Source organism: Microchirus variegatus (assembly GCF_963457635.1).
Source record: "Microchirus variegatus genome assembly, chromosome: 1".
NCBI classification, from domain to species: Eukaryota; Metazoa; Chordata; class Actinopteri; order Pleuronectiformes; family Soleidae; genus Microchirus; species Microchirus variegatus.
Genome location: NC_139802.1, coordinates 4640023 through 4663008, shown reverse-complemented (window position 1 = coordinate 4663008; position 22986 = coordinate 4640023). Strand labels below are relative to the sequence as shown.

General features: G+C 38.8%; 1 protein-coding gene across 1 annotated transcript in view; it reads left to right on the top strand.

The window, feature by feature from the left end:
* The first annotated feature begins 2024 nt into the window (after positions 1–2024).
* The window catches only part of rorc (RAR-related orphan receptor C), a 30079-nt gene continuing 9117 nt past the window's right edge, over positions 2025–22986 (top strand). The window contains exons 1-3 of the mRNA XM_083888097.1: positions 2025–2200; positions 2308–2390; positions 11445–11474. Coding sequence (XP_083744223.1) covers positions 2151–2200; positions 2308–2390; positions 11445–11474 — 163 coding nt within the window. The 5' untranslated portion in view covers positions 2025–2150. The remainder of the gene's footprint in view (positions 2201–2307; positions 2391–11444; positions 11475–22986) is intronic.

Sequence of the window (22986 nt, the reverse complement as noted above, 5' to 3'; positions counted from 1 at the left end):
TATTCTCACACACGCCTGTAAATGGACATCCTTTACAGCAAGGCTATTCAACTTAAGGCCCAGGGGCCAGAACCGGCCCTTCAAGCAATTTGGACCGGCCTGTGGCCCATTAACCAATAAATAATGAATGTATTATTAAAAACCAATTAAAGCGTAGCTTTGCCTATTTCTGGCACTTTGGGTCCCTTTTTGGTACAGCTGTAATTGTAGGCAGCCTATACTGAATATTTAGCACTATGAGCCAACTGTAGTGGTACCTGTGTCTTGTTGGTACTGTTACTTATATTTCTGCAAAAATAGCCTATTGTGGCCATTGCACCTCAATGTTGTTTATATTGTTACCTCTAATTTTGTAAGAGCCACTTGTGACTGTTATACCCAAACGTTGGTGGTACTGTAACTGTAACTGTAACCTTTTTGCACTATACGCAAATTGTTTTGTACCTGAATGTTGGTGGTTTTGTTACTTACATTTTTTTTTTTCATAAAACTAGCAGCTATTTCAATAAATACGTTTATATAATAATTTATAACATTTTGTATCTATTTGTATCCATTTAATGTACATGCAACACAAAATAGTAGTACAGGGGTTGACCGGCCCACTGGCTGGACAGCCTTCTGAAAAGCAGGCCCTCCGGAAATTTTAGTTGCATAGCCCTGCTTTACAGCATACCATCAATTTATATCACTGAATATAATTTCCTACAAGGACACACTGTCATGTAGGGACAGTAGGGAACTTCTTAACAGCACTCTTTTTAATTATTGGAAGGACCCTAGGGCCGAACAATGAATCACAATTTTATCAAAATCGCAATATGGCCTTTTATAGTGCCATCTAGAGGAGAGGCTGAAATTTACAACAAAGAACTGCTCCTCTGCTCACCCCCTCCCTTCCCTGAGCGCTACGGTATCCGCAGCTGGTCAAATGTCGTCCTCGTCGTCTTTCTCCGTGTCAGCAGATGAGGTTCGTGAGGCGAGGGAGAGGGCGAGCTACCGTGGCCGTAGCAGACGAAGCGGAGAGAGAGGAGGCGGGACTTCCGCTACAAGTAAAGCGACGCTTGATTTGTTCTCTCGCGTTTGTCCTTACAGGCTCCGGTAGAAAGATGGCGTCTCGCTGCTAACAGTGGCTATGCAACCGCGGCCCGCGACCATGTTGTTTTACATGACTTTTTGAAACACTACGAAAATGAAACAAAAACTATTATACAGCGACTAGACAATGCAGGAGCACATAATATGTATAAAAAAGTGGATTTTGGGTTATATAAACCCATAAATACTACACATTGTCCCTTTAAGTTTTCAAATCGCAGCAGGTGCAATATTTGTTAAAGCCATATGCCAAATGTATGTCAACATTTATACTTTTAAATTAGTGATTGTCTTGATCTATACACATTTCATACAGACTGAAGGGGAAATCTGTGTCTCTCACAGATCTGCTCACATATGACACTGTAATTGTAATTTTTTTTTAATGAAAAGGAGAATTATGATATAAAAATCACCATTCTCTCTCATATCACGAATCATATCACAATCACAATCCCTATTAAAATAATCACATATAGATATTTATTCAGCCATTTTAGGGCCCCCATAGAACACAACGTTGCTAAAGGGCACTACAGCACTGTTCTCCAAAGACACTCATTTACAAACAATCAATGTTATTCTTCTTTAGAGGCCACATAATATAGTTGGCAGCCAGTAGGACACCGCTATAGATGGCGCACTTTTTGTCCATGAGGACACCTGCTCGGTGCATGGTATTCTCTCGATTCCCGTGGCGACAATTTGTGGCAACGGCATCATGGGATTATATTTCACAAGTGAGCACTACACAGCAAAACCCGATCCGCTGCTATTGCGTAACAGCCGGTGACATAACTCTCTCCAGCTCCAGCCGTCGATGGCGAGAGCGCGCGGGGTGAGAGGGAGGGGGTGAGACCGAAGCGCACGTCCTGGACACGGCCGGCCCGGTCCAGCTGCACTGGCGCCATCGGGGGGGAATTAAATTGTCCCAAAACAACCCAATAAGAGGAGGTGAAGTGTTAGAGGAGAGGAGATGAGTTTTAGAAGCCAGAGTTAGTGAGGAAGGACAAGCGGGAGGAGGCGAGAGCGATGGCAGTGCATGTTTTCAAATGCCTGCGCCGGCCCGGGCGCTAGGACCATCAACAGGTAGTGACACAGAGTGAGTATGAGTTTTCTCTCATGAGTTTGACAACAGCAGCAGCAGCAGCAAGTGGAGTTCAAACCTGACTGACTCGTGTGTGTGTGTGTGTGTGTGTGTGTGTGCAGGGTTTCCCAGTGTTCTGATAAGAGGGTAATGGACTATGAAGAGGCTGACGTGTCCCCCGCCGACACCCCCATCATCAGAAGAGGTAGGAAGAGGCTGAGGCAGCATCACTGAGGCTTCACTCACACACACACACACACACACACACACACACACACACACACACACACACACACACACACACACACACACACACACACACACACACACACACACACACACACACACACACACACACACACTCTTCATAACTGTAGGCAATGGACAACAGAGTCAAACCTGACCATTGTGATTGTTATTAAAGGTGCATTATGTAATAAATCTAAAGCAACTGGCAGTACAGCCAAAATATTTGCATAAAAACAATGTTTTTTTGCAGACTGCAAATCATGTTTATGTTTTGAAATCATGTTTTGGCATGTGGCGCCACCTACCACCGTCTACCAATCGCTGCAGTCAGTAGAGTCTCGGCTGCCGAGCAACCACGGGTTGCCAGTAACGCCAGAAAACGAAAACCTAAAAGACCTCGGTATTTTGAATTTGAATGTAGTAACCGTTTTTGGCCACATTCTTACATATGGCACCTTTGGCGGTCGGTTCCAGTAGATCATTTAGTGATATATTCAAATGACATACTCTTGTGTTTCTATCATAACAATATATATAATTGTTTTCCAGACATCAAATGTTAAAAACTACTAAGCTTTTTTGAAGCAGAATTCATCATGGCAATGTTGCTGTTCTGGATGGCATTATATTGTACAGATGTGTCAAGACAAGTGTATATGTACATCAATTCTGCAAACTAACAACTGGAAAAAGGAAAAGCGATAATTGAAACACAACTGAAAAATCAAAAATCCCCGCGCAAATAACACACATCAAACGGCTATTTGTCGACAGACTTCCCTCACAAAATCCCATTTCCTCCCTCATCCACTGTCGTGGAAGCTGAGCTTACCTGGAAGTGACGTTTGTTTTTTTTTGCCACATTTGTCCAATCAGTGTCGAGCTCACCGCAGTGACAAACACCCTATTCTGTGTCGTCCCATAGAGAACAGTTGAAGCTGAGCTTCAAGTGGCTTTAATGCTGAGGCTGATACAGGAATGCGAAAATCAATATAAACGGCTGATTCCGAACAAACTAGTGACACGTTCTAATACATTTAGTATTTAGCTTCACTTGCTGTCTTAGAACAAACGCCACTGCTCTAATGAGTGCAGATTGCAGATTCTAGCAAACTGAGGACTCCTCTGTTTACCTCTTCCTTTACCAAATGCGTGATGCAACTACTGTGGCCTATGTGGCATTAAAATTAGAATTACTGGATATCTGCAAACCAGCGGGATCTTACAGTACAACACTAAATGAGCTTCTACCTCCTTGATTTCTATGCTTCTATGCAGCCTCTACAACTATGTTTTAGTTTAGTTTTTGCTCAATTAAAGGTGCATTATGTTATAAATCTAAAGCAACTGGCCATAAAATTCTCCTAATATGTCACAGAGACTCAGGAATAATGTTCATATAACAAACTGAACTCACCAACAACAACGGTACAGCCAAAATATTTGCATAAAAAAAAAACATTTTGCAGACTGCAAATCATGTTTATGTTTTGAAATCATGTTTTGGCATGTGGCGCCACCTACCGCCGTCTACCAATCATTGCAGTCAGTAGAGTCTCAGCTGCCGAGCAACCACGGGTTACCAGTTACGTCATAAAAAAAACGAAACCTAAAAGACCTCGGTATTTTGAATTTGAATGTAGTAACCGTTTTTGGCCACATTCTTACATATGGCACTTTTAAGTAACTTTATATTTACACCTGCTGTGACATGAGTTGGCAAAATAGTATGTTCACACAACAGAAAAGACTCAGTTGTCTCTGCAGTTTTGTTGCAGGGAAAAACCTATATATATATATATATATATATATATATATATATCGCTAAATGTTATCAGCCTGAGCACTCCTGATAATCCTCCACTTATAAACACTGGCTGGTTTGTCAGTTCTGTGTTCACCAGCTCTACCCAGTCTATCTCACCCTGTGCACTCATCACCACTGTCTTCTTTCCCTCCGCTCTCATCCATCTTTACCTCAGTCACCTTCCACATCCGTTTCTCTGTGGTGTGGTTAAGGTGCTGTGAGTGAGTAAGAATGGCAGTAAGTCTCTGTAATCCTCTGGGATTAGATCTTATTTTTGTTTCTGTTTTTGGTCAATGCTCGTCTATTCAAAGCCTCTCCCAGGTTAAAATCGCCGTCGGCCATCACGGGAGATAAGACTGTTTGTCCCTCTGCCGCAGAGACCGAGCACACACCTTTCATAGAGCATTGGCGACACACAGCTAGTTTACTAATCACACAACAACAGTTTGTATCCTCAGTACACAAAGTAAAAATGAAAGAGAGTGGAATAACAGTTACTCTTCAAAGTCTTACAATGTTATTCTACACAAGTTAACCCTTTAACACATGTAATACATACATGTAACCCTCAAAATGTCTGCCTGGATTTATTTTGTGTGCTTAATTTAACCATAAAAGGACCAGAGAATGACCTGTAACTAAGTGCTTTTGCCCTTTTTTCCAAAATATCTTTCAATATCTGGCAGTTATTTACAATTTATTCCATGTTTAAATACTATTTTGACAATTTAAAATGAATAAAAAAACAAAAAGCTTTATTGAGAATAACACTGCCGTTGTACATTAGCAACAGATTTTTGCGTGATAAATTTGAAATTTTAATTTTTGAGTCTGTCAATGCAAAAAACAGGTAAAAAACGGAAGCTATGTACAGGTGTTCTTCCTACTCTCTCCTCCTCCTCCAGCTTCCTGAAAGATCTCAAGTGAAATTTCCATAATAACCACACGTTGGCTTTGACAAGCAACTTCTCAGCTTTCAGAAGCCGTTGGAATCTTTCCGATAGCACAAACTGTCGCGTAACTACGGTAACGTAAAGTGCGCTTGCTCGTCAGCGACGTGATGTTGAAGGCTATTATAGTATCTTTGGGAAATATTCAGTACTACTCTTTAGCCGGTACATCTTTTGTGTGTCTGTCTTGTGTGTGTTTGTCACACAATTTTGATCACAACTTCTCACTGCAAAACAAAACAACAATTCCCATGATCCCTTAGCACCAAAGCCATGAACAATAGCTTGAAGATACTGCTTTGTCTCTGACATTTCCCTTAAAAACAAAGCCCTTAAGTGTGAGATGTTTTTATTTCTCAGGATGCACTATATTGGACTGGATGCCGATATATCAGGAGTGCTTGGGCCGATAACATCTTATTTTTCATAAGATGTTATCGGCTGGATGCCGATATATCAGGAGTGCTTGGGCCGATAACATCTTATTTTTTATACTCATGTCGCAGCAGATGTACTGCACATATACATGTTCTTCATTGAGCAAAATAAATAAACGTCAGATGAATAATAGTTCTAGAGGGCGCCGGCATAGAAGTCAAAGTCATATCGGCAGATCTTTGTGTGTTTGCCAATATCTGATAATACCCTTTAAAGGTCACAAAGAGTGGTCCTGTTGCACATATATGTTAGTTATGGAGGTCTACTTACATATATTAACTTGTTTTTATGGTCAAAAACCTCCTAGTTGCTGTGAACTAGCCGATAGAAATCCTCTTTTCTGACAGTGTTTTTCTGCTGCGAGATTTCAGAGTGAACTTTCACCCCCAGATGACAGAGTCTTGTGATTGGCCAGTACTATCCAGCACATCCGTTCTCAGAAGCGCAGCGCCCCCCTCTGGAACGGCGGATTCACTGCTCCTCATTATCAAAACATTGTTTTAACAGTGTTTAAAAATAGCTTCGTCACGACTCCCCGCCGCAGTCCCTTTTATGACTTTAAACCGGAGTCAGACCCAGAGTCAGAAGACACTGTTGCTCGTGAAACACCTCCACAACGGACGTTATTCTTCTTCTGCGGTTCAATGTACGTAACCGGATGTGCCCGGACTACCGCCCCGGAGCGGGACAATCGGTTGTTCAGGAGAACCGCTGCTTACGTAACTATTACGGGATTTTCAGTGATCTCGTTGAGCCCCGAGATTACAATAAAACACAACGTTCTCAGCAATGGCTGAACTGTTTGTTTCGAACCGTCAGGGCTTCGTAAACAAGGTAATGACGCAGATACACACCAAAAAAACAGCGATAATAGGAACTTCCGGTCTAGTTCCGCTTAAAAGCCAATATCTGCCGATATTGATATCTTGCTGATAGTATCATACAGTTTTTTCCTTATAAACCCCAGATAATAACTGTTTCCATTGAGAAGTCATTTTAAACAAAATGCTCAAAGTATGAAAGTTAAGTGAACTTGACTAATGTAGGTCAATTTCCAATCATGTGTTTTGTCCTCAATACATATTTAATGACATCATTCAGTGTCAATAAAGAGAGGCATGAACAGGTCAAGTATCACGAAGTAAGCAGCAAACGGCTGAAATGAACTAATGCAAAGTCTCGTCAGATTAAATCAACTGCGAGGAGCTGAAGGGTTAAACGGCAGCTAACACAGCAGCTACTGGAAGTGTTGTAATGCTGTTTTAATCTGGTTAACGTGGAGTTTCAGTGTGGTTGTTCACTTTTCATAGTGCTGAGACGGCTCCTCTCAGAGTGATGAGTCTCTTGGTTTAGTGGCTGCTGTGGGTGTTTTTCGCCTTTTTCTCATCCGCTGGCGTCGCGTCGCGTCTCCGCTGCTGCTCCACATTGTTGCTCTTCCTTCTGACTGCAGAGTAAATCTGTGCTCTGCTTATTACTGGGTATCAACTGTGTGCGGTGTCCATCACTGTTACTGTATCTCTGTGGAAAGCAAACAGGCAAACTGTTCAATTCTGAATATTATTTTAACAGTTTAGGTTTGTGCAGTGCCTCGCAAATACCTGAGGCTGCTTTGTAGAGGTGTCAGTTATTACGGGTTTACTATCATATTATTAAATCAAGTATTCATTTCCATGATTATCGATAACACTTAAAAAAAAAAAAAAAAAAAAAGTAACAATAGTGTAACAATCTTATTAAATAAGGGAGATAATATTATTCTAATACCATCTTATTTTACGCATTTTCCAGCTTGATAATAACAGCAGTAATAATGTGTGAATACGGAGATTTTACTGCAATACTGCAGTTGTTTTGAAAGTAAAAACTTAGTAATGAATAAGAAAGACCTTCGTGTGTTAATATGTTTTTAATCAAAATTGAAGATATTACTTTATTATTTATATATAAGTTTTACTTCATCCTCCCTGATATCCCACACACATCTCTTCTGTTATTATCTATTATTATTATTAAACTTGGTATGCAAAAATAAGACAATATTACCATAATATGACTTTCCTGATTATTATGACCGTACTGTTACTTTTATATATATATATATATATATATATATATATATATATATATATATATATATATATATATATATATATATATATATATATGTACTGTACTGTAATCTTATGTACGATATATTACTTTAAACCTGCTCTTAACTTCACTTATTCTTAATTCTACACTGGTACATTAATCCAGACTTGTTAATATTTATTACCACTGAAGATTTATGATTAAATGACTCTTTAATTCACTTTAATCTTGATCAGCAAAAACCTGCATTAAAAGCTTCTTTTCATTGATTTTTTTACTATTTACAGCACTTTTTGGAAATGTATATTTATTAGACAGGACATAATAAGGGGGAGAGAGGGGGAAACACTTTTTTTTTTAAAAAGTCACACGAGAATAACGCACGTACGGTAATATGCTGTGTTTGTGCTGTTCTGTGTGGGATGCATCGTGCTTTATGTGCAGGCAAAGCTGTCGGCCTACTCTCTGGCTTCAGCGATCGTTAGTGGAGTTATGTAACACAACTGTCACTTCAGCAGTCGGCTTAGATGTCAGAGGGTGCACACGTTGGTAAGTAAGTAGGCAGCTGCTTCACTGTCGCTGCGTAGTCCTACACAATGACATTCTGTTTCGGCAAACAATCGCCAACTTTGCAGCACAGTGAGAGAAAGCAATTGAAACAATCGCCAAACATAGCAGCATTTTAAAGTGGGAGTTTTAAATAATGCAGTTAAAATACTAGGATAAAATACCCTTAGACCATAATCTAGTCTGTAAAATACAACACAGCTGGTGAGATTTTGACTGACAATAGGTATTTAAGTTGGTCTCTGTATATTCACCAGGATCATACTTATAAATATGTGTGTGTGTGTGTGCGTGTTCTTGAATGGGTATCTTTGTGAGGACCAAAAAATCTTCTAAACCTAAGAGAGTGAGGACATTTTGGCCGGACCTCAGCCTTAACACTGCTTTTCGAGGATTAAGACTTGATTTCAGGTTAGTGTTAGAATTGGGCCTGGGGAATGCATGATATCTTTGAGGGTCCTCACTTATACGTGTGTGTGTGTGTGTGTGTGTGTGTGTGTGTGTGTGTGTGTCATTGGGTCACTTATCACAACAGTTTATTTTGCACAGAGGTGACTTTAAATATTCTAAAAGCATTCAAAACCCCTGTCATGAATGGCATTGTGTGTTACAGGGGAATTTGATGTGACTCATACTGTATCTGTCATGTCACAGATACAAGAGCATGTGAAGCAAAATGCAGAGTTTTGTTTTTCTTCCCTGATGTATATATTAGAAGGTAGTGGCTGAACTGTGGAGTAAAGATTTATGAAGTCTGAAGACTGAAATCGGTTCAGGATTTGTTTTTAAGGCATTTTAACAATGTGACACAATGACACAAATATAACTCCTCCTCAAACACTGTCTTGATATATGACATTTTAGTATTTTAGTATTCACTCATGAGTAATTGCACCTGAAATTGGATGCAGAAACTTAAAATCCCTAAAGATGAGGATCTGTGGTAGAGAAAAGGAGATATGTTTACTTTGTTACCTCTTTAGTTTGCCCTTCCTGGCATAAACAATATCTCACTATAACATATTCCCTTTATTTTTTTTTTATTTTTATTTTTTTTTTAAATTTCCATCAGCTGTTGTTTGCTCTGTTTATTGGGCTTAAAACGGCGTATAATACGATGCAAAAAAGAAGTGATTGATTGATTGATTGGTTTGCAGAGAAATATATAATATATGATAACATATGACCATATTTATAGTCAAATTTAATTTAGTGTAAATATTAAAATGTAAAATGATGCTGAGGAAAAGTACAGACAGTGGACACAACAACAACAGTATATATATATACGTATATACACACATATATACATATGTAGGTGTGTGTATATACGTATATATATTAACAATATCAGAAATACCTTAAAAGTGAAAAGTGAATTAACAAATTCCAATATACTAAAAATGACAACTGTACTGCACTGTACTGTGTATATATGTACATATACACACACACACATATATATACAGTATATATATATATATATACGTCGTATATTAAAAATATCAGAAATATCTTTAAAAAAACATAATTATTTTAATTGAGAATTGAATTAACACTTACAATTAAAATACACTATAAATTGACAACTGTATATTAATTGTATGGTAATTTCAACTTTTTAATATGGTAATTATCACTTTTTTTATTATTATTATTCAAGACATTATGAAGGTATCACATTGATGGCAGCCAATAATTTCACAACAACAACAAATCCCCATTACTAAGCTGTTACCTGGTTATCACTTTTTAAATAAATAACAACATTTACAATTGTTGTTACCAAGTTGGAAATTGCCTCAGAAATTTGACGTTATTAAAATAATTTGAGCTCAGATTTATATTAAAAAAAAGTGTTGTTACGCTTTTATTTTGCTGTTAAAGAAATACTTTAAAAAACGCGACTGTATTCGATTTATCATCACCATCTTTTAGTGTTTTTTTTTTTCGCAGCCACCTGCTGATGGTGTTTGCTCTGTGTTGAAATGTCTTCACATTTTCCGCGTGTGTGTGTGTGTGCGTGTGTGTGTGTGTGTGTGCGCGCGCTCTGCTCTGCTTTCAATTCCATGCTTACTGCTTATGTAGCAAAACTGATTTGATGCAAGGAGGAAAACAGTGGAAACCACAGAGGGCCTGTTCAGGCGCCACACCAAGACTGGCTATACTTCTCTACTTCTTCCACTGATACTTATCTCTCCTGCCATCAAACCTCTCTGTCTCTCTCACACACACATTTACACACACACAACTCCAGAAATAAACACGTGTTTTGCTCTGAACTGACTCTCCATACATTTACTCACTCACTGCAATGTCAGGCTTTTTTCACAGATGCGGTCAAACAGGCAGACAGAAAAAGAGGAGCTACTGCTCAACAGGCAGCCACTTTATCACGCGATTGTGTGTGTGTGTGTGTGCGTGTGTGTGCCGGAGAGTCACACAAATATAATAATGTACCCGTAAATAGAATAAAAAGGAATTTAACCTTAACCGCTTATTATCAGCCCCAAGCCTTTAGTACCAAACTGCCACGGCAAGTCAACAAAAAGGAGTTGTTTTTTTACGCTCGCCGTTCTTAAACGCGTATTTGAAAGTTTTGATGTCAGTGTGACGATTAATTTAGCCCAATATTTTACTGTAAAAGTAACACTGCTACTGTACAAGTACTCAGATTATTTAAAAAATAGTATGTAATATAATAAATAGTAATGAAAATAGTATGAAAATACAGAGATGCTACATTAGAAGTAAAAGAAAAAGTTCTGTTAAGCAGCAAAAGTACACACTGTACTTAGATGTATAAAAATACATAATGCAGAATTCTAAATGACTGGATCATGATTGTTGATGTATTAGTTCTGCATGTCATAGTTTTTTTTTTTGTTAATTGTAAGTCCAGCTATCGTGGAGGAATGAAGTGTAAAGAATCTATTTCAACAAGGACATGCTCAAGTTGACTAAAAGTCACCGAAAATACTCGCCGAAAAGCAGCAGAAGCGGCGAGACACGCCGTTCGCCCCCCTTTGAACTTTAAATCTAATTTAACGTTTATGTGAAAAAGCGCATGTGTGCACTGGTGTGGTGGTTTGTGACGGTTGAAGATGCAGTAACGTGTCGTGTTTGATCCACTAACCGTGTCCTCTCTGTGCCTCAGGAGGAGCTTTGTCCAAGAAAACACATCTGAGTAAGTTCTCTTTTACAATTATGTGTATCTGTATGTTGACGTGCGAGTGTGTGTGTGTGTACGTGTGTGTGTGTGTGTGTGTGGGGATGACATTACTTGGGTTTGTGCTAGATATTTGTGCATGCACAGTGGTTAACGTTAAAGTAAAAATTCTACATTGCACCTGTACAGCGACACACACACACACACACACACACACACACACACACACACACACACACACACACACACACACACACACACACACACACACACACACACACACACACACACACACACACACACACACAGTTATCACTGAAGTTGGGCCATTAGCAGCAGCAACATTGCATATGCTGTGATGCACCTGTGCTTCTCTCACTCTCTCTTTCTCTCTCTCTCACACACACACACACACACACACACACACACACACACACACACACACACACACACACACACACACACACACACACACACACAGCTACTACACCTTTGGCATCTGAATGCAGATGACAGTGATAACATCACGTCTTTTTTTAACTTCTCTGGTTTAACACTTTCTGCCTCAACCTAAGCACACCTGGGTGCTGCTGTGTGTGCCACTACCAACCATGATAAACATCCTGGCCATAGAAAAAAAACAACAACCAACAACTCTTTATTAAGGGTGTAAGAAAATATAAAAATAACAATATCATAATACTGTATCCTACGACGGAGAATTAGGTCCATACTAAGAGAGAAAAAAAAGTTGTAATATTTCAAGAATAAAGTCGTAATAATACGAGAAAAAAGTCGCAACGTTACGAGAATAAAGTCGTAATAATAGGCTACAAGAAAAAAAAAGTTGTTCTAATTAGAGTTATCAAGACATCTGACGTGACCAGCTCAAACAGCAGCCTCAGCCTGAGCCCAACATTTTATAAATACAGTTTTGCTGGCTGAGCCAACGGGCTGACAGGTTTGTTACATTATTTGATGCTGCATGAGAGAGTATTTCCAACTTTCTTAACGTTAGCAAAGTCTTTCTCGTAATATTATGACTTTATTCTCGCAATATTATGACCTTTTTTCTGGTAATATTGTGATTTTTTTCTCTCGTGATATCATGACTCAAGATATCCCTTAGCTTGTAGTGTCTGTTTTGTCACCCTTGTAATCAGCACATGTATCTTATCACCAGATTCTGAGTGTTTAATTGAGTGTTGCCTGTGAGTCTCCAGTCAGCGCTGGTTGGGGACAGTCGGCACGCATGTCTGGTTGACAGAGATCTGTTCGTACAGTACAGTGTGTGAGGGCTACAGACCTGACCCCGACCTCAGTCGCGGTCAATCCAACGTCTTTGAATCTGTTGAGCCGTTTACCAGCTGCAAACACGAGAGAAGGTCGGACACAGGAAATAGCGTCAGAATAAGACGAAAGGAAGTGTAGCGGGAATATCAAAACAAAAGATGGCGTCGTTTACCCTTCATAATCGAGTCACATAACAATCGCGATTCTAATCATCCTCAATTCTGAATCGATTCATAAAATTAAAAAAAAAAGTTTCTATTTTGAAAAAACACACAAAACACCAGTTTGTGTTATTTGTGTACAATTTATTTTTGTAACTTGTGGGAGAAAAAGGCAGCTATAGCCTAAGCTTTTATTATGCAAGTTATTTTTTTTGTACAGTAAGTAAGTTTTATTCATTTTGAATTAATAAATGTTAACTTTTTGTCTTAAGTTTGCCTTTGTGTGATCACATCGTTGGAATCAGTTTATTTAAAAATCACATTATCTTATACACAGTGTATTGTTTCGATGCCATGATTTACCTTAACACACTATATGAATTGTATACATTTTTGAATCGAGAATCGATTTTGAATCGAATCGTGACCCTGAGAATCGGTATCGAATCGAGCCACCCAAAGATTCACATCCCTGCTTCGATGCGTTCATTTGGCTTCGGTTGGTTTGACAAATCGTCGGTCGTTAAATGTGTGATCTTTCAGTTATCATTAAAAGTCTGTCAGTGTGAAGTCTTTTCAAAATCAGTCGTGTACTTTGTCCCGAAGAATCAGCGATATTAGCGGAAAATGTACTATCTGATGGAATTGAAAGAGTGTGGCGTTTCTACGTTGCATTACTCACACGATTGCGTCCGTCGGCGCAGACGAGATAAACGTAGGAGTAGAAAAGACGCACCGCTGAAACAAATTGTGCTTGAATGAACTCATTTTCAGTGTAAACAAACGTCCACGGACGTGACTAATGTCTCTCTGAAGTGGAGTGTGTGAATCTTTTTGTCTTTCTGCCTTCTCCTTAACGATGCCCGCTCAGAGTGGTTTTGAGCAAAAAAAATTCTCAGGGAGTTTTAAAGGTGACAGACGATATAAAGCAACTCTTTTGATGTGTGCTGCAGAGTGAGGGGGTGAAGGATGAAAACAAAGGTGTAAGGAAAAAGTACCTTAAGTTAAAAAGTCAGACTAGGGGACAGTCCCCCCTTTTTTATCCTCTCTCTCTCCCTCTCTCTCTCTCTCTCTCTCTCTCTCTCACACACACACACACACACGCTAACAAGGAAGGTGAGGCGGTGACTGACACTCAGAAGTCTGAATGTGTGTGCTGAAGTTGCACTGAGCGCCACAACGGGTTCGATAAAGGGAGGAACAAAAGAAGAATAAGACGGGGTAGAAAAAAAGGAGCGATAGACGAAGTGTGCGTTAAAAAGGAAAGAGCATTCTAAGATAAAGTGAGAGCAGCAGTGAGTTTGTGAAAGTGGGCCAAACGTCTGAGGCAAGTGGAGGAGTGATGATGATGCGAGGTAGGGATGAAGTACTTTTACTGTGTGTGTGTGTGTGTGTGTGTGTGTGTGTGTGTGTGTGTGTGTGTGTGGGCAGTACAATCAAAGATGTTTTATCAGTCCGATCACTTATCTTCTCCCTTTTTTGCTCATTTCTCTCCAGTCGCCAGACTTTTATGGTTATTGAAGTGATACCATGACTGTGACCCGCTTGGTTCTCACGGTCTCACGGTACAACCGATAATGGCGTCCTTTTAATGACACGTTCGGCTTTCGGAATCGGATCTGTGAATTCACGTAGACGTAGACGCTAATGTTTTTTGTTTTTGCTGTTGATTTCAGTCAGTAAAACTGTGTTTATTAGCATGTTAATGTTTGAATCAGCCTCTGTAGATCCCATATACAACACACACACGAGCACTGGGTGAGAATGTCCTCAAATTTCAAATTAATTCCCAGTGAATCATCTACCATTGTAAACTATGTTTAAAATGATTGAAAATGGAAGAAACTAATTTAGTAAATGTTAAACGGTATGTTTTTTCAAACTCAAATAACCTGTGGGCAAATGAGCATCTAGTCTGGTCAAGAGGGGGAAAAAAAAAACCCACAACTATTCAGTAGAGGGTGGGCAATATGATGTTAAAATTATAACACAGTGTTCCATCATGATATCGCATATAAAGATATTCATGATCAAATCTCACACAATTTCAAAGTAAAAGTGCTTGTTTTGATACGGAACGATGCACGACTTATTTGATAATAACGTTCGTATGATACAAAGTAAATCTAGCAATAGCAAAAACAGAGAAATAAACACAAACATTATCTAATGTTAATAATGTGATAATAATAAATATATATATATATATATATTCAGTATTATATTCTGTCTATATTCTTTTGTGGGCCATGTTTTCATTAAGATATAACATGAAGTGCCGCATGTGGCCCACAAGCCGCCAGTTTGACACCTCTGTTTTATACAGTGTTTAAATACGTTTGTGATGTTGCTCTTTAAGAAATATATATATATGGTTGTTATTATTGTGAATGTTTAATCCGTTCATGTACACGCAGCTTATATGGTCTTTGTTTTGAAAGTGGACTGGGTCTTGATTGGCTGCTCCTGGCTGGTACATTTCACATCGACACGACATGTGAGATTCAGTTTTATGGTTTTGCTCAAATGACTCACGCCGAGTCTCCCTTTGATGAATTTAAGATTTGAATCATGTCTCGGATATTTAGTTCCTCCTTCACTCCCACATGTACAGTGCACCTCAGGTAAGAAACTGCTTTTAAAGGGTGGGAATCAGAGTGTTTTGTGCTGTTGAACAGGGTATCTGCGGGGTCTTAAAAAGTCTTAAATCCAATCGTTTGAATTTAAGGCCTTAAAATGTCATAAAATCTCATAAAAGGTCTTAAAAACTATTTTGAAATGTCTTAAAAATCTATTAACGTTACTTTTATTTAAAACTTCAGTCTCGCGTTGAAATGTTTCTATTTTTGAGGATGCGATAACATCTATAAATACAACAGGGAACTAAAGTAGGTCACCTGTGCTGCCCGGTGAGAATTTATCGAGCACCACTAGCTAGTGTGCTGTGCGCGTTGTGTAACAGCTTAGCATAGCAGCGGAGAAAACTTAATGAAAGCCCACAGCTAAGCCAAACCTTTGTTCTTCTTTGCCAGTATGGTTTTGAAATGGGTCTTAAAGGTGCCATATGTAAGAATGTGGCCAAAAACGGTTACTACATTCAAAATACCGAGGTCTTTTAGGTTTTGTTTTCTGACATAACTGGCAACCCGTAGTTGCAGGGAAGCTGAGACTCTACTGACTGCAATGATTGGTAGACGGCGGTAGGTGGCGCCACATGCCAAAACATGATTTCAAAACATAAACATGATTTGCAGTCTGCAAAATATTTTTTTTAATGCAAATATTTTGTCTGTACTGTTGTTGTTGGTGAGTTCAGTTTGTTATATGAACATTATTCCTGAGTCTCTGTGACATATTAGGAGGATTTTATGGCCAGTTGCTTTAGATGTATCACATAATGCACCTTTAAATTGTATTCGTTATGGTCTTAAAAAAAGTCTTAAATTTGACTTGTTGAAACCGACAGAGACCCTGTTAAAAAAATAGTGTTTCCATACTAAGCAATGATAAGACCCTAGAGACCAGGTGAGGACATTTGACAGACAGGAAAAGAGGACGCTGCATTTAGAAGGGAGTGACTCCACGCTCATAGAGTAGACAGCATGCAGAGGAAATGATACACATTCACTTTAATATGTGTGAATACATTGGACTTCTGACACAGTTTTTTTTTTTTTTAAATTAACAGACTAAAAGCGTCCAAATAAAGTGAGAACTAAAAAATGTCCCGAGATGCAAGATGCTTACATAGACCATCCTGCAACACACACACAGGTTTGTTCTTCGAAGGAGACAGACTAACCAAAGCACTGTCCCAATCCTTTTCATTAATCAGTTAAAGGTGCATTATGTAATAAATCTAAAGCAACTGGCCATAAAATCCTCCTAATATGTCACAGAGACTCAGGAATAATGTTCATATAACAAACTGAACTCACCAACAACAACAGTACAGACAAAACATTTGCATTAAAAAAAATATTTTGCATACTGCAAATCATGTTTATGTTTTGAAATCATGTTTTGGCATGTGGTGCCACCTACCGCCGTCTCCCAATCATTGCAGTCAGTAGAGTCTCAGCTTCCCTGCAACTACGGGTTGCCAGTTATGTCAGAAAACAAAACCTAAAAGACCTCGGTATTTTGAATGTAGTAACCGTTTTTGGCCACATTCTTACATATGGCACCTTTAATGTCCAACAATAACCGCAATTCAAATCTTAGCCCTAAACGTTAGTGAACCAGTTCCTGAGAAATTAGTTTCTGTCTTATAAGGATCAGTTTTTGCTCTCCTTGAGGACTTCTGGTCCTGACAAGATGAGTGTTTATCACAGAAAGGGTCCTAAAGAGGCAATGAAATGTACACACACACACACACACACACACACACACACACACACACACACACACACACACACACACACACACACACACACACACACACACACACACACATTCTTGTACTTGCTGCATACTGAGGACCAGGTAAAAGTGCTAACAAAGTGAGGACCAGCATTTCCACTTTATAAATCAACACAATTACAAATATCTACTTCATGAATGACATCTACAAAGAACTAGTGGTTGCAGTACCATACAATGTCTGCAGGTGGAGCCCAAGAGCAAAAAGGGCTTTATTATTATTTTTGGTCCAAAATTTTACAAAAACGTCATACTATACTGTCGTCCAAATTTAAAAAAAAAAATCTACCCAAAATGTTTGACAAAGAATTTGAAAAAAAAGTTTGACACAAAATTAAAAAAAAAAGTTTGACACAAAATTTAAAAAAAAAGTTTGACACAAAATTTAAAAAAAAAGTTTGACACAAAATTAAAAAAAAAATGATTGGCACAAAATTTGAAAACAATTTGAAAAAAATGTTTGACAAAAAATTTGAAAAAAATGTTTGACAAAACATTTGAAAAAAATGTTTGACAAAAAATTTGAAAAAAATGTTTGACAAAAAATTTGAAAAAATGTTTGACAAAAAAATGTGAAAAAAATGTTTGACAAAAAAATGTGAAAATTTTTTTTGACAAAAAATCTTTGGTCCAAAATTTGACAAAAACATCATACTATACTATGTCGTAAATTTGAATTTTTTTTTTACAAATTGAGAAAAGCATGTTATAGCAACCTAAGGAAGTGATTTCAATGAAAACAAAGTGAGGAGGACCGGCCAAAATGTCCTCACTCCGTAAAAATAACCTCACTTTGTTGGTTAAAAACCCTCACTGGTCCTCAGTATGCTGCAACTACAAGAACACACACACACACACACACACACACACACACACACACACATATATATCTGCAGCTGTTTGTTAGATGGCACCGAGATAAAACATATGTGAGCGCCTCAGCTGTGTGTCGATACTTGAAAACAACAATTTATTATCACATTTTAATTTTCTACTGCAAATTAAACACACACGTATGCACAATTGGCTTCCTACTGCCACAAATTATGCAAAAAAATCATACACATCTCATAAGTCTTTGTTGTCGTGTTCCGGGGGATTCCTGCGTAGATACTTTATCGCGTTTCTTTATCAGAAAGGATTTCCTTGTTCCTCCGGCTGCACAGACCTGCACAGCAGCGCTTCCAGAGCAGAAAAAGGCGGTTGGCGTCAGATCAAAGCGAGCGACAGAATTTGCAGGTGACGCATTCTCTCTGAAAATATGGTGAAAGAAATACAAAGAGTGGCGCTGAATCATAGCCTTATGCTACTGTCAAATCATTACCGTGGTGGTATTCAGTCTGCTTTTCACAGTCAAAATATGATCAATCGGACGCTCGTTGGCGTCACATCTGCACTGATAATCTGCCCTTTCCTCAGATAAGGGACCGGTGCTCATGTATTGTTGTCAAATAATGAGTGAAATTTGGTTGTGTGTCTTGTATGTTCAACAGAAATGTCGCTCAGAAAAGATTTAATTTAACAACTTGTGTAAAAATAGTTAGATATCCCAGTTTGTTATTATTGGCATTTTTATTTTGTCTTTCTTTTATCAAATATCTTCAGTTATTTGTAGAGATCACGGTCCTCCATTCTTCTGCCTCCTGTAAATAGAAGAATTTCTCTCACAGTTGACATGATACATATCTTTTTAATGACTATATCTTACTGTATCAAATAAATATTCAAATGAAGAAATGCGTGTAGTTTATACACATACATACATTTTAGACATACACGAAGATTTACCGTTGTTATTTAGAAAGTGATGCAAGACATTTACTAAAACACAACAAGCTTAGATCTATTCTTCAGTAGTACTCTTTATTATTATTTATCACTATTTATTTATCATATAAATATATATATAAAAATAAAAGATGAGTAATAATTGGTATAAACTATTTCTCACATATTGGTTCTAATGTAATGCAACTTTTTTTGTGAGAGATGCACTGTTTTTTTTAATCTGTCAGTGTGTGTGCGTGCGTGCGTGTGCGTGCGTGTGTGCGTGCGTGTGTGTGTGTGTGTGTACAAACACTGCCTGCACTCTTGCGTGCGTATATACCAAAGGTAAGCTTCCGTCAAAGGAAGGTTGAGGTTTTTTGTCCGTTTACAGTGTAAAGAACAGACTGCTGACAGGGTGATTTCAGGCAGTGTGTGTGTCCCCCCACACACCCCAGATGCCCCAAATATGCACGCACACACCCACATATGTACACACACTCTTTCTGAAATCTCCTCTTCTTTTTTTTTCTTTTTACCTCTACCTCTTCAGGCCTCTTTGTCACTGGCACAGTATTTGGTTCTTGGCTTTTATCAGCGTTTTTGTGTTTCTTCTGTGTTAAATCTGATGTATCGTAACTCGGAAAGGTGTGTGCTGCTTATCAATACTTAAAAAAAATTGCGTCGATACGTCTAAATGGTGAAATACGGCAGTAAATACGCGATTCTAACCTGTGTGGCAGCGTCTCAGTGGAAACGTGGGAGATGGTATGCTTTTATTTCCACTGCATCGCTGCACAGTCACATCACCTCACTTCTGAAGGTCACGTGTGCATTGATAACGCATTGATTTTAGATTTTATTTAATTAGTTGTTGTTTTTTTTTTAAACTTAAAATAGAGTGTGACGATTGGTTGATTTGACCATGTCTTGTCAAACATGAGCATGTTGACAACACAGTACATCAGATAAGACTTAAAAGTCGACGTGTGTATTGTCAATGTGAAACAAAGCTCTGGTGTGTGAGCAAAACTCAACAACCCCTCAAAGATGAATAAAGAAACCACTTCATCTTTATATTACTTTCTCTTTATCGCTCGCTCTCTCACGCACACGCACGCACGCACGCACGCACACACACACACAGTCACACAGGTGTCGTGTGTGATTGGTGTCGGCCTGTGGCTGCAGATAACACGTACACACATTAAAACGGTGAGTTCAGATTGCTCCGTGTTAAACCGGTGTTCAGATCATTTCCCCTTTCAAGCCCCTGGTTTCTTACGTCTCTCGCTGGCCATCAAAGACCGTTTCACTTATAGTTTGAAAACTGAAAAAAACCGACGTCGATGACGATTTTGCTCCAGATAAAAATGCTTCACGTCTCGTGCACAATTGAACTATCACATACAGCTATGATTTAACTGAACGTTTGGTAACACTTTAGATTAGGGAACACATACTCACCGTTAACTAGGTCAGGGGTTTGTATCCTTTAGTATGAAAAGAAAATATTTTTTGTCATCTCTTCACTCAAATCACACATCAATCTGGGGCTGCAAAACCTATTTAACCCGTAAAATAAAGATAATAATGTATAAAGTTTAAGGTAAACCATATATATATATATATATGGTTAATAATATAGTTATACTATATATAAATAGTTATACTAATATAACTATTAGTTTGTTGCATTTATGTAAAGACTATAAAAATAACCTCTTACTTTGAAATAAAACACAGAATTATGTTGACCTTTAGTCCTTCCATTGTTGAATTGTGGAATTTGAAATAAATAAAGCAATATTTGTATTCTATGTAGTTCATGCTTGAGACAAACTGTCTGGCACAAGTATGTGGATTCACAGATGGACAGGACGTCTTCATGTACACGTGTTACTTCACTGAAGTGTCGGGAATGGTTTCCCATATTTCAAACACACGTTTGTCGAGCTTTTTAAACACGTAGACACACAAAAGCTATACAAGGAGCCACTGCAGAGGGGCTGAAGAGCCACATGTGGCTCTGGAGCCACATGTTGCAGACCCCTGAACTAGGTGCTTACCGACATGCATGTCAGTAGCATACTAGCCCTTTAGTAGCAAATATTAAGCACGTGTTGACACCTTATGTAGGAAAAATCTTAATTCATGTCATAAAAAAGGTAGAATAAGGTGTTAATATGTGCTTGATGATTACTAATAAAGGCCTATAGTGTGCGACTAGTAATAAACTAATTAATGGTGAATATGTGTTTCGGTATGTGTTACCGAAAGTTTTTGCAGGAATAGTGTGTGGATATATTTTTTTTTAACAACTTTTGATTATAAAGACACAAAATAACAAGGAATAGAGTAAAGTGTGTGAATTTACGCATGTGCATGTTTTTCTTTGCCCGTGGGGAGCAAAAAAAAAACGTGCAAACCTATCTTCGTGGAGACATTTTGACCCTTTGTCTGGTGGTTCCTAGTCTCGGGTTAGGGTTAGTCACTTAGTAGTGATGGTTAAGGTTAGCGTAAGGAGCTAGGGAATGCTTTATGTCTATCAGGTTTCCTCACGGAGATAGAAAAAACAAGTTTGTGCGTGTGCGCGTGCAAACTGCGAAAGGTTGTGGGTCACAGTGGCTTTCCTGTTGTTTGAGGTTGACAATCAGAACTGAAATAGCAGAAAAGTAAGAAAGAGAAAAAAAAAAAGACACCCTGATGTGATGTGACCAGTGCTGCTCTCTGATATTTAGTTTGCAGACAGACACAGTATCATATCATCGGCTTGTCTTTTTAAAAATCGGTGAAACTCTTTCTTCCTTATCATGGTCAATCTCGAGGTTAATCGCAACAGTCTCCTCTATTAGTAGAACCCGCGCAGTCGCTTCTGCAGTGATTCCTCCTGCAGCGTCGTCACGCTGCTTTATTTATCTGAATTGACATCACCGCAGATGAGCGACTGACCCGCTCAGGAGCCTTCGAGTGATCCCTCTACGTGGCACTAAACAAAGAGGGCACACACTGACACACTAACACACACTCTCGAACATTTCTGACACAGATATGCACGGAAATGCAAACGCGACTGCGAAGAACCGTCGGACGCGAGCTCTGCAGATGACGATTTGCAGAAGGAAGTGAGCAGGTGACGGGGGACTCGGGCGGGAGAGATTATTTACAAATGTTATGATTGCATTGTGAGATTTGCAGCACGGTGAAGAACGCCGCTCCAATCTTCGAGCCGACATGTAGTCGGTAAGAACGCAGAACCACAAGCCTTTTCCACAACCTGTCACCACATCAGGGTTCCCACGTCGAATCTAATGACTTCTGACAGAAATCGCCATTTGGCAAAATAGGATGAGGGGTGTAAGAGTTTACTGAGATCAGGGGTGAGGGGGGGGGTGGAGGTGAGAGGGGGATGGCCATTACTGGCAGTGAGGAAGGAGAAGAGTGCATTACTGGCAGCTGTGTCCTTTATGAGCGAGACAGAGAAGGATTCACAAAGACAGAAGTGACATGAAAGAGGGACAGTCAGAGTGAAAGAGAAGTCGGGTCAACCACTTAAAAGGACTCTGAGGTTGACACCTTCACATTCTCCGTCTTTCTCCATTTGCAAATATTCCACAACTTCTTAAGACGCGTCGTATTTGATGTTGTTTTGTTCAGTTTTTTTTTTTCTTTTGTATTAAGGTAAGGGGCGTTTGAGAGGAAAATACCTTCACTCTGGTCACACAGTGACTGATGGATGGTTCAGGGGAAGTACAGCTGAAGTGAAGGCATCGCTTCTCACAGTGGGAATCACTCCCCACTTGAATTACTGCAGTGTCAATGTTAGTGGACAATTTTTTTACCATAGATGGTGACAAATTGTATTTTTTTTAGGATTTTAAATGAAGTTC